This window comes from Grammomys surdaster, unplaced genomic scaffold, assembly GCF_004785775.1.
Source record: "Grammomys surdaster isolate TR1022 unplaced genomic scaffold, NIH_TR_1.0 136, whole genome shotgun sequence".
In the NCBI taxonomy this organism is placed as follows: domain Eukaryota; kingdom Metazoa; phylum Chordata; class Mammalia; order Rodentia; family Muridae; genus Grammomys; species Grammomys surdaster.
Genome location: NW_021604594.1, coordinates 15,401,615 through 15,417,926, shown reverse-complemented (window position 1 = coordinate 15,417,926; position 16,312 = coordinate 15,401,615). Strand labels below are relative to the sequence as shown.

Below are 16,312 nucleotides of genomic sequence, written 5' to 3'. Positions count from 1 at the left end.
CTCAGAGTTTTTAATAATAAGCTTGGGAATTCATCTTTTCAAAGCACCTCTATGATTGTTTTTTTAAAAAGAAAAAAAGCACAGACCCAGAAAAGCATGGTGACACACGCCTTTAATCCCAGCACTTGGGAGGCTGAGGCAGATGGATCTCTGAGTTTGAGGCTAGCATTGTCTACAGAGCAAGTTCCAGGACATCCAGGACTACACAGAGAAACCCTATCTCAAAAGAAGGGGGTGGATGGGGGAGGGAGGGAGGAAGGAAGGAAGGAAGGAAGGAAGGAAGGAAGGAAGGAAGGAAGGAAGGAAGGAAAAGAGAAAACATGGAAGGAAGGAAACACAAACCTCAAAGTAGAAGGAAGACCAATGTGGGAAAGCTGTAGCCTGTGGCCTTGGCATTCAGAGTGCAGTGAAGACTTTACATTGACCTGTTATGTGATTTCCGTCCTGATATCTCTGGCTTGCTAACATCAAAATATAATGCAAGAAAGTTTCTTACCTGTCCTTTCTTTTCCTAACATCAGCCAGATAATTGAATTGTTCGGGTTAGTAAGTATTTTTATTAATTCTATGACAGTTGTAATATATGTATGGTTGATGCTACATTTCACTAAACTTTTGAGTAATTTATAAATGCCAGTGTATGGCATGTGCCATTTTTCAGTAGCAGGCATTCTTATGCATGTGGTAGGCTATGCTTCACTGGGGGCTCATGCACACTGAAGGAAACTTTTCTGATCAGTTTAACTGAACGAGTTGCACTTCTTCCTCTTATAGGCTGCCAAAATGGCAAATTACGCCAAATTTCAGAAAATGTGTGATCTCCTGTTTGTCATGTTCGCTGTGGTTTTTATTACCACACGCCTGGGCATATTTCCTCTCTGGTGAGTATGGTGGTCTTCTTTCTGATAAAGGTAACCCCTCCAAGGAAACGTTGCAGACACCCTTAGCCTAAAATTATATTCTAAATCTTTCATGAGAAGGTTAAAGCCTAGAAGAGCAACTGAAGGAACAGCTCAGTGGTGCAGGGGAAATACTTCTGTTGGCACAGTGTAAGTGTGAGGACCTGAGCTTAGTCCCCATCACCCATGGTAACACATTCTTGTAATTCTATCACTGAGGGGATGGAAGCAGAAGGGTCCCTGGGGGGGGGGGGGTCCCTAGCTGGCCAGCGTAGGCCTATTGATGAGTGCCAAACCAGTCAGATACCTTATCTCAAAGGATATAGATGGCATTTTTAAAAATGATACCCAGTGTTGTCAAATGGCTCGCCCAGACATACGCATAAATGGATGGCACTACACATATGCACATATGTATACCAACAAACACATATGAACATACCACACACACAGCATGTGATTGCTTCCTTCAGGAGAGTTATATACTTTACTATTATTTTGATGAGATCAGATGGGTTTAAGGGTGGTATGGTCATGGACATCTTTACCAGTACATTGTGCCGCATAACTCACTTCTCTTTCAGACACTAGTCTAGAACATGACCTAAGAACCTCAGCTGTGGAGGTCTAAGAAAGGAAGCATGGTCCTGTAGCCATAGGCCAGAAGCAGCATTGCCTGGGAACTCAAGAGAAACACTCAAAGATTCCTGGGTCCTGCTTCAACCCAGTAAATCAGAAAGTCTACAGATAAGGCCAGATTATTTATGTCGTCTTAAATCTCCATGTTGATTGTGTGTGACATAAAAGTGTGAAAAACACTGTCCAAAATAAGTCCCTTCATCAGCTTGTGTTTATAGCTAAAGGGAAATGGAAACTATACCTTTAAAATAACCCCAAAATTCTCTGCGGCTCTTTAATGTCTGCATGACTTTTGCCTTGTTAAGAACTAAGGAAAAGGCATAGCAGAATGTTGGCATCTGACAGACATTTCTATAGGTCTATTGCCAATTTCCCATTACTTGAATTGGAGGTGGGAAAAATGAAGCTTCCATGTCACTTTAAATCTACCACTTATGGTAGATTATTCCTCTCCATTTTGAAAGGACAATTTGGATGGGAAGTTTGAGCCAGAGAAAGTGGATAAAGTAGGAACATAAAGACGTAGCACTACTTGAAGATGCACTAGTGCTCCTCAGAAGACTAGCAGCCAGAAAGCTGGGGCCTCTAGGAAGTCGGTGTATCATTAGAATTAATGAATTACTGACACACCCACACACACTATTTCATCCACAAGGCAGACACATATGCCTTCTCCTTGAGGTTCACAGCCCTTTGGACACTTAGGTTAATCATTTTCAAGCAACAGTGCCTTGTGTTGGCAACAGACATTTACTAAAACATTATTATAATTGAGTATAAATGTAGAGGGGGAACACTGAAGTAATTTTAAATATGATATGTCTAATTATTTCAGGGTTGAAGGTCTTTCAAAATCATTACCATAACTAGTCATAAGAGTTTAAACAAGAAATTCAAACAAAACTTAAGGATGACTTCTCAGAGCAATAGAAGGCATTTTCAGATTACTAAGAATCTGACTCTTAAAAAAATAGGCATCACCCATGTAATTTGATTTACTGCTTTCCTTTTAGAGAGAGTTAAGATAGAGCTATGCTTGCCTTTCTTCTCACCAGCTAACATACAAATGCTCTTAAGGTTTAGGCATTGGTGAACATAGGTCTACAAAACAAAAAAGTTCCTGTCCCATTGTCATTGAGAGCACTCATGGTGCACCTGCTAGGATGACCTTAGAAAGTTTCTGTGACTGAGCAGAAACGCCTTGCAAATACCTTGGTGTTCCTGCATCTGTGCCCTTTGCTGTAGCTGAGTTGCTTTTGAAAAGCAACTTATGGAAAACACTTTTCTATCTCTTATAATATAATAATCGTATGCTTACTACCATTAGTTAGTAAAGAGAAATCTTTTCAGATACATCCAGGAAGTCAGATTGGCACCTTGATCATCTCTTTGGTCCTGCCATCAGTTGCTACAGTGTAATGGACATCGTTGTTATTTAACCCTTTCATGGAAAGAGCAATAGCAAAGAGTCCTTTAAATATTTGATATTGTGAAATTTATTTTAAAACTCCTTTGGAATTAGGAAAGCACAGCTTGAAGAAAGACCGTCCCAGCTATCATCTAGAGACTCCTCCTACCTCCCTCTGCTCATGATAAATTCAGTGTTCCAAGTCAGGAGCATTGTTTTTGACATGGGGGGTGGGGGTGGGGACTGCTTTCTTCTATAAGATGACATCTGGGTCTGTCTTATTACTTCTAAGCCAAGGATTCCTAAACTCTCTGTGAAATCTGTTGTGTGAGAGCATTATGCAATGCTTCCTGGGTGGAGGTACAGTGGTTTCATCATTTTCTGGTACCTGTGATTCCTTCCTTTGCTCAGATAATTGCCTGTGGAAAGCAGAATAAGAATACATACTACTGCCGGGCAGTGGTGGCGCACACCTTTAATCCCAGCACTTGGGAGGCAGAGGCAGGCGGATTTCTGAGTTTGAGTCCAGCCTGGTCTACAGAGTGAGTTCCAGGACAGCCAGGGCTACACAGAGAAACCTTGTCTCAAAAAACCTAAAAAAAAAAAAAAAAAAGAATACATACTACCTCAAGTAGAAACGCTCCAGGGTGTGCAGGTTCCTAGCACATCTTCTGCAGAAGGCATCTGTAATTCCTTCAGCTACTCCTATGTGTCATTTTCCTTCATTTGTTTCCCAGCATTTCTCCTGCCATGATCTTCCAACCTCAGCATGAGAAATAGCAGCACATACTATTTGGCACACCCGCCTCACGCCATGGCATGAACTTTAAGATGACATACACCTTGCCTGGTGGGGGTGCTATCCAGCTGAACCCTTCCCCCTCTCCTAAGGTCAAATCGTACTGTACAGTTTACTTTTCAGTGTGGCATATTTGCATTCTCAATTACATAGCCTGCATCTGTCCCCCTCGGAGTTTGCTCTGCTGTTTTTGGATACCATACTAGCCCAACCGTGTCCTCCGAATTAAACCATATTCTGACCCTTCCAAATTTGTGTTGCTTCTTCTGACTCACTGAAGACAAACGTTGACTACAGAAGGATTTCTTTAGTTAACTCAATACCCAACAACTTAGTGCATGTGATTTTTCACCACACTATGAAGGCTTCCGAGATACATTATTTTGGCCTCTTGCTTCTTTATATTTTTCTACAGAATACAAAAGACTGTATTCAAAGTCCTGTGTAAATCAGGATGGCTCTATTGTCATAGACACCTCTTGTACATATAGAAGGAAAACTGTAGAGAACAGGAAGGTAGAGATGATGATGTACTTCTGTAATCCCAACTAGCTGAGAGACAGATTAGAGGACCCAAGTTCAGACCCAACCTGCTTGGTTCAGACTCCTGGAACAAAATGTAAAACGAGAATGCATCAGAATGAAGCCTCTGAGACACACTGAAAGTTGTACTAAGGGGGTCAGATGGCATACATGAGTTTATTACAATTCTTCTGTTTTCATAAGGCTTGCTGCCCTGCATGTGGTCTAGTGTAGAGAAACTTCCATGGCCTGCTGCGTAGAATATCTAATTGGTAGTGCTTGGATGGAGCATTCTGAGAAAGCTGTTAGATCCATTTGATGTAAAATGCCATTAATTCTCAGGATTCTCTGCTTATTTTTTGTACAGATGGCCTATTTATTGGAGAAAGTGGGGTACTGAAATTACCTCCTATTCATTGGTTTGTGTTAATCTCTGTCTTAATTATATTCATATGCTATTTATGAAATTGTGTGCAGCACAGTATGGTGCATATATGTTTCATACATTTTTCTAGCTTTATCTATATTATGTGTGTGAGTACACAATTTCTTTCTTCAGACACACCAGAAGAGGGCATGAGATCCTATTACAGATGATGTTAGCCACCATGTGGTTGCTGGGAATTGAACTCAGGACTTTTGGAAGAGCAGTCAGTGTTCTTAACCACTGAGCCATCTCTCCAACCCCTCATACAATTTATTTTGATCATATTCCTTCCCCTTCCTCAAATCCTCCCCATCTCCCTCCCCACCCATCTTAAGTGTTCTCTCTAGTGTATGCTCCCTCCCCCTCTTCCTCTTCCTCTGCCTCTTCCCCCCTTTCCCCTCCTCCCTTTCTCTGTCTGTCTGAAAATATGAAAAATCAAAACCTAAAAAAAGTAACACAAAACACCAAAAGAAAACAACACAAAATGTATACAGAAATACCCATTGGGTTATTTTTGTGTTAGTCTACCCTGCTGTGTGATTGATATATCCAGTGACACTCCATTAGAGGAAAACACATTTTCTCTTTCTCAGTAGGTATCAATTGCAAATAGCATTTTGAGTAGGGATGGGACTTTATGCCCATCTCTCTTTCTTAGTGCTGGTATTTTATCTGATTTGAGCCTATGCAGGTCCTACACGTGCTGTCACAGTCTTTGTGAGTTCATGTGTGTATCAGTTCTCTTGAGGTCTGGAGGATGCTGTTTCCTTAGAGTCATCCACCACTTCTGACTCTTTGACTATTTCCCCCTCTTCTTGCACATAGATAACTAAGCCTTAAAGTGTCTGGGGATCGGGGGGAGGTCGTGTAATAACGACATCTCATTTAGAGTGAGTGCTCCAGAGTCTCTCCCAGAATTATGTACATTGTCCATCTGTGGGCCTCTGAAGCTTCTCTGATGAGGGTTGAGCAACGCACCTTGGGTATTTTATTGCTATGTTGCCTTAACAGAATAACAGTAGTAGGTTTCCCTAGGGCACACAACTTACCTAGTCCCAGGTTCTTGGCTACTTTAGCAATGTCAGGTACAGCGGGTTCCATCTCATGGAGTGTGAGCCTTAAATGCAGTTTTAAGCTACTATTGGTTACTATCATAACATTTGTGCCGATATTGTACCAGTATAAGATGACCTTCCAATAGACCACAGATAAGATTTTCTTTATCTGTTAGAGAGTTTAGGCCATAAATATGTAGATTTATTATTGAAAGGTTTGTGTAGATTGCAGTCATTTTGATGTTTTTTAACTGGTTTGTTTTCTTAGTTGTGGTTTTCATTAAACTATAGCTTAGTTAGATTCTTTCTGGATTCTCTTGACCGGGCTTGTTCTATTCTTTACTTCTGCTTCCAGTGTTACTTTCGTGTTTTCTTATTGTCTATGTAGCACCATTTCACGTTTCTTTCCAGCTATGCATGAAGGTTCTACCTTCTCTATAATCTTTACCAAGATTTGTTGTCTATCTTTCTTATTATAGTTGTTCTGAGGGGGATGAAGTGCAGTCCTGTTACAGCTTTGATTTCCTTTCAAATCTTTTATTCACTTTTAATTGGGATGTCTTTCTATCGTGGTGGGAGTTGGTTATGTTACACCAGCCACACCATTCCTTAATGGGCTGTTGCTTCTACTGTGATGTCATTGTCATGTCAGTGGAACCAAATATTTTTTGTCACTGTCCTCATTTCCTGCCCTATACTTAACTGACTTGACTTCATTTCTGCCTCTTAGAGTTTGGATAAGATTTTTGCCATCTTATCCAAAATGACTCATCTGTCCTATCAGAGAACTGTGTAACTTAATGAGCCAAGGACTACAGATGCATTAATATGTCCTATCCTCCTCTCTCAGAGCAGAAATACTGTCCAAGGAACTGATGATGATTTCTATTCAGGGGATATCTGGGCCACATTCCAGTCCCACCCCACACAGGTCAGGAGAGGAATTCTCTCCCCATGGTGCCTTCCCAATGACATCATGGTCTAGTATTGTTTTACTGTAGACACCCTCTTGTCTTGCTGTTCCCAGAACATGATGCACTCCCAAAAGTGAAACTTTTTTTTTTTTTTGGTTTTTTGAGACAGGGTTTCTCTGTGTAGCCTTGGCTGTCCTGGAACTCACTCTGTAGACCAGGCTGGCCTCAAACTCAGAAATCCGCCTGCCTCTGCCTCCCAAGTGCTGGGATTAATGGTGTGTGCCACCACTGCCCAGCTTCAAAAGTGAAACTTTTATATCCACTGTGTACAACCTTTGGCCCTACCCACCAGCCAGTCTGCTTTGGAGGGGGGGTGTTAAAGTGACATTCTTCCTAGTCACAATCTCCACAGAACACAAAATCCCACCCCAGCAGCCCACGGAGGGACTTTTATTTTTTCCAGTCTGCAGGATGGAGAGATGAGAAAATTCTAATTTCACAAGCAACTGTAACTGTCAGATAATTTAGCAACTGCATGGATAATTAATAGGGAGATCCTGTAAAAGGAGTGTCCTTCATGTCTACCCTGCAGTGTTTACACCCTAGCTTTCTGTACTTCTGACCCTGACTCCTGTTCTATACCACAGACCAATGAATAGCTCACTATAACCAACAACAGGAAAAATCCCTACAGCCCTCCTTCCTAGAGTCATCAAGATAAATATTATAAATTCTTCCAGTCCCTTCTTCCGTAGTTTTCAAGATATTCTTCTCTGATTCTGAATTGTATTGTGTCAACTCTATGCAAGTTATGTCAGCTTTTCAAAATGTTAAGTTTCCGTAGTATTTAAATTAGCAATACATCATTATTTCAAAGTAATGGTCTTGGGGCGATAGCATGCATAGGATGACACTGAAATGACCTAGTTCACAGAATCATGGACTTCTTCAATTATACAGCTCGTGTACTCTGCTAATAATACACTATCTTGCAATTTTGTGAACACAAAACCCTGGAGTTGTAAGATCGTAATATGAGCATCCAGGAGGCCAGAATAATTGGCCTTCATTTTCCATTCTCAGTAACAACTTGGCTCTGTAGTGCTTCCGCGGTTGTGACTAAGCTTAAGGATAGGAGAGCTATGCAAGTGCTTTATACTTTACTGATTCTATCAAACCATTTGTGGAATGGTTCAGGATTTATCATGTAGGTTTTACCTTCTAATACGTTCATGAATAGTTTGATTTCTCCTTTATTAAATGGTATCTATAATTTAGGAACCTCCAAGATTATTACGCTTAGAAAGACTTCTATATTTTTACCTCTTCTGAATACATTCTTATGACTTTGTATATAATCAGGACTGAATTTAGACAAGGTCCAGTAATTATATGCTTTGAAATACTTCACATTGCAATAAGTATTCCAACACCCCAAAAATACATACTGAATACTTGCTGTATTACTACCATCAAACTAATAATCACCAGTGGCCCAGATAACAAATGTTCGTTATAATAGGGTCATCATTCAGAAACAGCTATTAATTTAATAGCACCACTTTCATAAAGTTTAGTAAATTATATCTGCTTGTGTTCCCTTGTCTCAAAAATACGTGTACTCTAGTCTTGTAGTTGTACACTCAGTAATTTGATGCATTTTAGACTAAGCCCACCCATCAATAGAAGCTATAACCCTTTCTGTTGATCCCCTCCTTTTTCCTGAACTCTATTTCTGGGCAACCAACAAGTTCCTACAACTTCTCAGGTTTTACAAAACTATAATCTCAATTTGGCATGGAGTAGGCTGTGCTCAGTCTCATGACAGCACCTGGTATAATGCCTCGCTCAGAATGACACTTTAATTCTAAATGATTTCACAACTCTTTGCTTAGTTGATCTCCCTGAGCTTTGTGACATTTGTACGTACAGAGAAACTTGAATTATTTCTCCGGTGATTCACCTAAGCTCTCTGACTCTGATCTCCTAATATCAGTTCAGCCAACCTTACTATTTTCCATTTTTTTTCTTTCTGCAATAGAATATTGTCTTCTTTACGGCCACTGAGAAAGCTATGCCTTTTGAATATTTGACAAATAAAATGTCATTTAAAGGTAATCTCCTGTCATTCTGCCTCAGCCATCAAGTCATATTTTTTTAAAAAGCAGTATCACTGTCTACTCACAAATTAGAATGAAAGTAATGCAAAAAGGAGATCCAGAAGGACTCTGAAAGAACAGTAACGTGGTGCAGCTAAGAGGGAAACTATTTGCCTTGAGTTGTATTCCTCCTGCTTATGTGTCAGAAGACCAGGCATATGGATTCTGTGTGTCTTCGCTTCAACAGTTAAATAGTGAGTGCCTCTCTCATCAGAAAAGCTAGAGAGTGAGGGAAATGTTGTTTCCAGTGGTGCTTTGTAAATATATCATCTAAATAGGAAGCATTTTTCAAATGACGTCACTGTTAAGATGGAAAGTCCCATTATTGCCCAGCAATATGCCAACTTGGTATGTTTTTAATAGCGCTTGATTTTCTTTTATAGCTAACGAACCATAAGTGCCTTTGAAATAAACTTCTGAAACACTTTGCCGAGACCTGATACCCATAGATACCCATACTGTCTTGTTTCAGTCACATCTTCTCTCAGAACTCAGTGAGAATGTGGTTGCATTCCTCTCCCAGATCCCAGTGGACCTAACTCAAGACACATCACTATTGCTGTCCACAGACTCTCACAAAGTCAGCAGGTGTGTGTTAGGTGACTTCTTTCCTTGTTAAGTCTCAGATTTGTGTTCATTATTCAGCCAAGAATGAGCCTGCACTGCTGCCAAGACCTGCCTGGCCTGGATGAGGTATATATCCCAACGTACATCCCAGATAGCCAACCCTCAGTTCTAGGAAAATTTTCATCATCGTGCACCCTCAGGATCGATGCAGCAGAAACATTTGCCTTCAAAAGCTGCTACTTCCTGTTGGTGTTTCGCCATTTTCTTTTATAAGATTTGAAACTCATCCAAATGTGTAGTGGCACGGAAGCATTTTTTTCTTTGATTCATTTCTGAAAATATATCTCTCAAAGGAGCATGGCTTACATGATTTTCTGAATAGCTGATAAGAAGCAGATTAGTCTCAGTTCACAAATTTGGAAAAGCTTATCCTCTCGCTCCTGAAAACCCTTGATAACTGTACTCTCAAATTTGTATTGGTGTTGTTCTGTGTTCAATGGATGGGAAAGATAAGGATGAAGCCTAGAAATACTTTGGTAGATAGGTAACTTGGCATGCTTTTTAATAACATGCATGTCTGATAGTGCCTTGTCCAGGAGTCAGTTGGACACAAGTGCTGTGTGCTGAGAGACTTTGTCTCACTGCTATTTTAATTTACTCCCACAATTGACAGGCTAAACCAAAAATCCACAACTACAGATTGTAGGACAGGACATCAGACATCCCGTTTTTATAAATAAAGTTTTATTGACACACAGCCTTGCCCATCAATCATGTGCTGTCTATGGCTGCTTTCTGCTGCCATGTCATTGTTGGGTAGTTAGGGAGTGATCACAAGCACAGCACCATATCATCCAGTTCTTTGAAGAAGACTCTTGCCAGCTCTTTGACTTGGCCATTAAGATTTTGACTTGGAATCAGAGTAGGAGTTCAGAATTCCAGTAAGATAAGACGGTTGGGGAAGTGACATACTAAATGCATTTAGCCTCCAGATATTCTCTGTCCAGTTATATCTACCTTCAGCAGAAACAGATATGGATGTTATTCTTAATACTGTGGCAGCACAAAGGGAAGGTATACTCCCCAGGCCCGTAGTGACTTTTGTCAACATGGCAGTGTATTTTACAACACTCACAACACAGAACTGATGACGCATATGTTCCCTTCCTCCATCCTTCCCAGGCACTTAGCTTAGTGGCAGGTGCCTAACCTCAAATCAGTTACCACTCCCAGACCTTTCAGCACAGCTTGCATCAACTCAGCCTATTAGTCTTCATTCTTCCTTGGAATGAACAGCTATAAACCCACCCTTCATTCTCACACACTCCTGTCTCTTCTACATCTTCATATCCTCTGTAGTCCTGACTGATACCACAACATAAATTTGTCATGAAATAAGTGAATATTCAATGGGATTTGTTGGTGGGTAACACATTGTGTTGTGATATCTGAGTTATATATTTGATAATTATAAGGAAATGTTTTGGGTAAAACTCACTGAAATATTTATTAAAATTTGTCCAAAGGGACTGAGAAGAAAGTCCAGAGAAATGGTTTGACAATGTTCCATTTGTTAGGGCCCATGGAATAGTCTTATGAGATAGTCCCAAATGTTTTAAGATTCTAAGCAGTTAAGAGGTACCATCTGAATTAAGGGTTTTAGATTATCTTTTTAATTGAAGTATAAATTCGGTGAACAATAGCTAATGAAATGGAATTTCTATGAATAAATGTAATTTTATGGCCCAGTGGTGGCTATTAATCAAATAATATGATCTGTGGAAGTGTTTATCAATATAACATGTAGGAAGTGCTGGGTCACTCCTATTTCATTGCAGTCTCCTACCTACCACACCTGTAGAAGCTGCAATCAAAACTGGTGTTGAAGGGGCTGGCAAGATGGCTCAGCAGGTAAAGGTGCAGGTTACACAAGCCTGGAGACCTGAGCTTGACCTCTAGAACCCCCATAAATGTTTAAGGCAGTAGTTCTCAACATGGGGTTTGTGACAACTTTGGGAAGTCGAATGACCCCTTTCACAGGGGTTGCCTAAGATCGTCAGAAAACACAGATATTTACATTATTACAGTTCTTAACAGTAGCAGAATTACAGTCATAAAGTAGCAATAAAAATAATTTTGTGGTTGGGAGTCACCACAATATGAGGAACTATCGTAAAGGGTCGCAGCATTAGGAAGGCTGAGAACCACTGGTTTAAGGAAAGAACAGAATTCACAAATTATTCTCTGGCCTTCACACATGTGCCCTGGCACACACAGCCACACACTAACATCACATACACACACACACTAATAATGATAATAAAATATTTTAATTAGTGTTAACCATCAAATAGTAAGTGATTTTAATTTTAAATGATTTTATTATTAAGCATTTTAACCAATAACAAATGAACAAGATAAAAAAAATATAGTTACTCGATACATTAATTAGTGTATTTCCATTAGTTGAGATTTTAGCTCACCAAATTTTCCTCATCTTTGGTAGAAACTGAAGGATGTTTTGTATGTTGTGTGCTACTGCGCTCAAGCCCTGTGATAAAGCAAAGGACATTTTAAGTTGACATAAAGGTACCTTTTGAGCTTGTCCTACTCCCTCTATTTTGAGGGTGTATAAAGCTCTGGAAACATCTCTGTGTAGAAGGCCTTGAAATTACCACAGTTCCCGGAAAGGTACATTACATTATGAGCACAATCTGCAAAGTCAGCACTTTGCAAAAAGGGTCAGCACCCTCCTCTTTGCATTAAGCCTACAGTCGCTCCTAGAAATAGGTTAAAGCTACTGTGAAAAAAGAACAGAGGTAACCAAGCTTAGATAGCTAAGTAGTTAGTTATTCACGGGGCTTCACCCCCCAACCCTTCTCTTCCTGGTGGTATGATCGCATTTTTTCTAATTTAAACTTAGAGAAGTCCTGTGCTCTCTGACAGCCACACAGCATCTGGCTGAAGTGCTGCCCTGGTGGTGTCTGATGGCCATTAGCTCTTTTTTCAGCCCTTGATATTTAGGAATAAATTCCAGCAAGGCAGGAACCTTGTCCACTCCCTATTTGCCCAGCACTGTGTACAGTGCCTGGTGCTGATTTATCTTTCCAAACAGCTCTGCATCTGTTCTGCATCTTGATTTGGGAGTTACTGTGATAAAGCTGGTCTCCCTGTTTCAATGTGATAGTCTGAAAGCCACAGTGATGTTCTCTTCTGAGGCTGTGCCTTCTACCTAATGCCCCTACAATTGTCTCTTCCCTTCTACCTAATCTCACTATAATTGTCATGTCTCTCCCCACATGCAGTCCCCTGATGAGGTATACTGAACTCTATCAGGTATAGTGTGTGGGGGTCTGGAATTGCGGTTGCCTGTATCAGATAACCATCTTGTGTCTGTATCTCTTTGTCTTGTTCTGTTTCTAATGTTTTTTTCTATCCACATGTCAAAGGTTTGGCCAAGGTAATGAAAGTTTGCCTTATTCTAAATGTAACTCCCCTCACAGCTGGGATCGTTACTTATTTCATCTCTGACCTGCTTTTCGAATCCCCACAGTGAGCAGAAATAAAATGATCTGTTGTTTTGTTTCTGTTCGATGCAGACAGGCTCGTGTGATACATGTATACCTGATATATAGAGAGACCTATCACATACATATTGGTCATCCGGTCAAATTGAAAGCTTGGATACTTTAGGGGAAACCAAGGCAAATCATTGTAGTCACTGCTGATTTTGGAACCTTATGTGTATTCTTCACGCATAAATGGAAGGATTGGAAGAGGTCTAGTTTTTAAGTTTCTAGAGCCGACAGTTTGGCAATTAGAGGGATCGTGAAGTTCTGGTAAGAAATATTTATGATGATTGCAGGGGACTTGGGGAGCAGGTGCACTTGATAGTTAAAGAGAGATAATAGACATAGCTTACTTGTTTTAAAAGTTGGCAGCCTACAGAAGCAAAGATGATGGCTGGCAATCAGGAAGGCCATGCTTCAGCTCAAACACTGGGCATGTCTCAGGTACTGCAGCTGGAGGATGCCAAATGGAAAGCTGTGACATGAGGGTAGGTTTGAGTGACTTGTATCCTGCTACATTAAAAGTTAATGACTCCATCATGAATGTAAGAAACACACCAGTGTGTCCCTGAGAGCCCATCTGTCGGCATCGGCAACAGCATTAATCAAACTGTATTTGCGAGCATATTTGCTTAGGTCTCGTCTAAAATACCCTTAAGTTTTCACTCAGAGAAACCCAGTTAATGTTATTCTGAAAAGCAGTAACCATAAAGAACCTATCCTGTCTCAAGCACTTTGGTATAAAAGTTGCTTAGCAGTGGGACAGAAATGAAAAAAAGCAATTAAGTTTATATTTAGTGATCTATCTATACACATCTGGAGCACATTTGGGGAAGAATTCAAAAGGGCCAATTCATTGCATGCCTCCTGCTACAAAACGAACGTGGGAGTCAAGCTGCGATTTCCACAGCATCAGACATTTATTGTTGACTTCAAAAAGTTCTCCCACTTACGTGTAATTACTATCCTAGCAAATGGCACTGAAATTTCAGCTTCTTAAGCATAAGGCAGAGTGGTCCTTTAAAAGTAAAATAAAACATACAGCCTATAAGATAAAAATTAAGAGTCAGTTACTCCCAAGTCAAAGCCCTTATGCACATGCCTTCTTATATAAAACAGTTCCTTACTGTGCATGTGTGCTGTTGCTTGCCAAGACCAATATGTCTTCCATAACTGCGGCATGTTGGCTATTAAGACAACACTGGACTTTGAAGCTCTGCTGTGCTTTTTCAAAAGAATCAATACTGGTTCAACTTAATGTCAGCTAATGCTTTTAACAAAAATCTTCCCATTCCCAACTCATTTAGATATAGGCATGGTAGATTTCGATATTTCAACCTCCTAAAAGTCTATATAGAAACAGTTCTCTCTGGATGGGAGGGGGTGGCTGACACCCTAATTCTGTTTCTTCCAGTTTGTGAAAATATCTATAACCAGACCACTTCAAGGCTTCAAGAGTGTAAGACTCTGACTAAAGCCATTTCTGGGTGCAGCATCAAGTGCTGGTGAGATTTTTATCACCACACCACTTGAGAAACATTTTTCGAGGCTGACAGCTCAAAAGGAAAGATATAATAAAGCAAAGTAAACCAAACACTGAGCTCAGTGTTTTGTAAAAACAAAGCAATCAAGTATGTTACAAAAACACTGTTGAGCCTGGTGGCTCATGCCTATAATTCCAGCACTAGAGAAGCAGAGGCAGGAGGACTGTTATGAGTTTAAGGCCAACCTAAGCTACATAGTTAGTTCCAAGCCACCCTGGGCTACATAGTAAGTTATTATTTCAAAAACAACAATAAGAGAACATTAATGTTGAAGCATAGGTGAAATTATTCAGACCAAAGGGAACATCACAAAACCTGCAACCTCTCCACTTAGACTACTTCTAAATACCCTTAGGTTTTCACTCACAGAAACCCAGTCAACTTTGTAGATCTTGTAGTTTGAGAAGAGCATACTTCAAGGAAGGCCCATATCCACACAAGTAAACAAGTCATAAGTAGCAGCAGATAGCTGGAAGGGCAAAAGGGGGCTGCTGAAGAACATGAGACAGTGGAAGAGAAGAGGATGGGAAGAGCATCAGGAAAACCAACCTATGCTTAAAAATGCTGTAAGGAAACTGAATAGGGGATATGTAATTTTCAAAAAAAAAAAAAGAAGATACATATATGGTTGCTAGGTTACAGCATTGAACACATCCTGGCCAAGGATATTTGAAAGCTATTTCCCTGTAGCTTAAGGGTGCTTTTTTTTTCCAAGTACCTTAATTGAGCTAACCAGGAAATGATGTTAGACTAGGAATTAAAAGTCCAGTTCAAGTTTTAATTCTGATGGTAATGTTTTCAGTACACTTAGCTCATAACTCTTTCTCCCTACTTCAGCTACCTCCACTATGAGCAAGTTAGTAATGTCTTTCGCAAATGGGATCTGGTGTATATTAAGTAAGAATTCATATAAAAGTAGCTCGCAAGTCTTAGAGTACCACATAACGCTGTGTCTTGTGGTTCAGTACAGACTCTATCAAACACCTATAGGCTTTAGATGGGGGTGTGAAGTGAGATAAAGAATAGGGCTAAAGTCAGAGGCTGTTTGCGTTCGGATGGGAAATATTAAGAATAATTCAGCTGCAGCATTTTGTTGAGAATTTTCCTTGCTAGCTACCATCTCCTCATGGGGTCTCGGATCGAAACGATACTTATTTAAAGTCAGCTCAGCACAGCCAGGAGGAAGATGTCAGACATACTGGTGACAGTGCACTGGTACCTGCCCTTTCTCGTCAGTCCCCATTACTCTAGGTTTACTTGCTCTCAGAAACAGTAGGAGAAGTCTGTTGTGCCTCCTGGCCTCTGTTCCTTGTCAGAGAGACATGTGACCCTGGCTCTTGTGTTCAGCAATTTGTTCACAGTTTCGCTGCAGTTTAAAGACCGGACAGCACAGCGTGTTTCGCCCCGACACTTTTGCTCCATCCCTTGTGAAGAGCCGTCGCTTCACGTGCCTGTCTGCCTTAACCTCCTCTTGACCTGAGAGCATGCCAGCCTCTTCAGAGGCATGAGCAATTGTGACAGAGACCAGACTGAGGGATAGGATGCCAGCATCTTTCACTAGAACTGTGCACACTGTGAATGTGTCTGCAATCCATAAGAGGGTTTGAGGAAAAACACAATGGAAACCTTTCAAGACTGATTCAATTAAGTGCCTCCCAAGAGACAGGCTGAGCGCCAACAATGGAAAATTCAATATTGGCTTACTGAAAGACACTTCATCTCTCCCAAGTACCAACCCCCTTCTCTCTCTCTCTCTCTCTCTCTCTCTCTCTCTCTCTCTCTCTCTCTCTCTCTCTCTCTTTCCCTCTCT

General features: G+C 40.5%; 1 protein-coding gene across 1 annotated transcript in view; it reads left to right on the top strand.

The window, feature by feature from the left end:
• Positions 1-16,312, top strand: part of Cers6 (ceramide synthase 6) — a 242,045-nt gene that overhangs the window by 200,002 nt on the left and 25,731 nt on the right. The window contains exon 8 of the mRNA XM_028762983.1: positions 775-881. Within this exon, the coding sequence (XP_028618816.1) occupies positions 775-881 (107 nt within the window). The remainder of the gene's footprint in view (positions 1-774; positions 882-16,312) is intronic.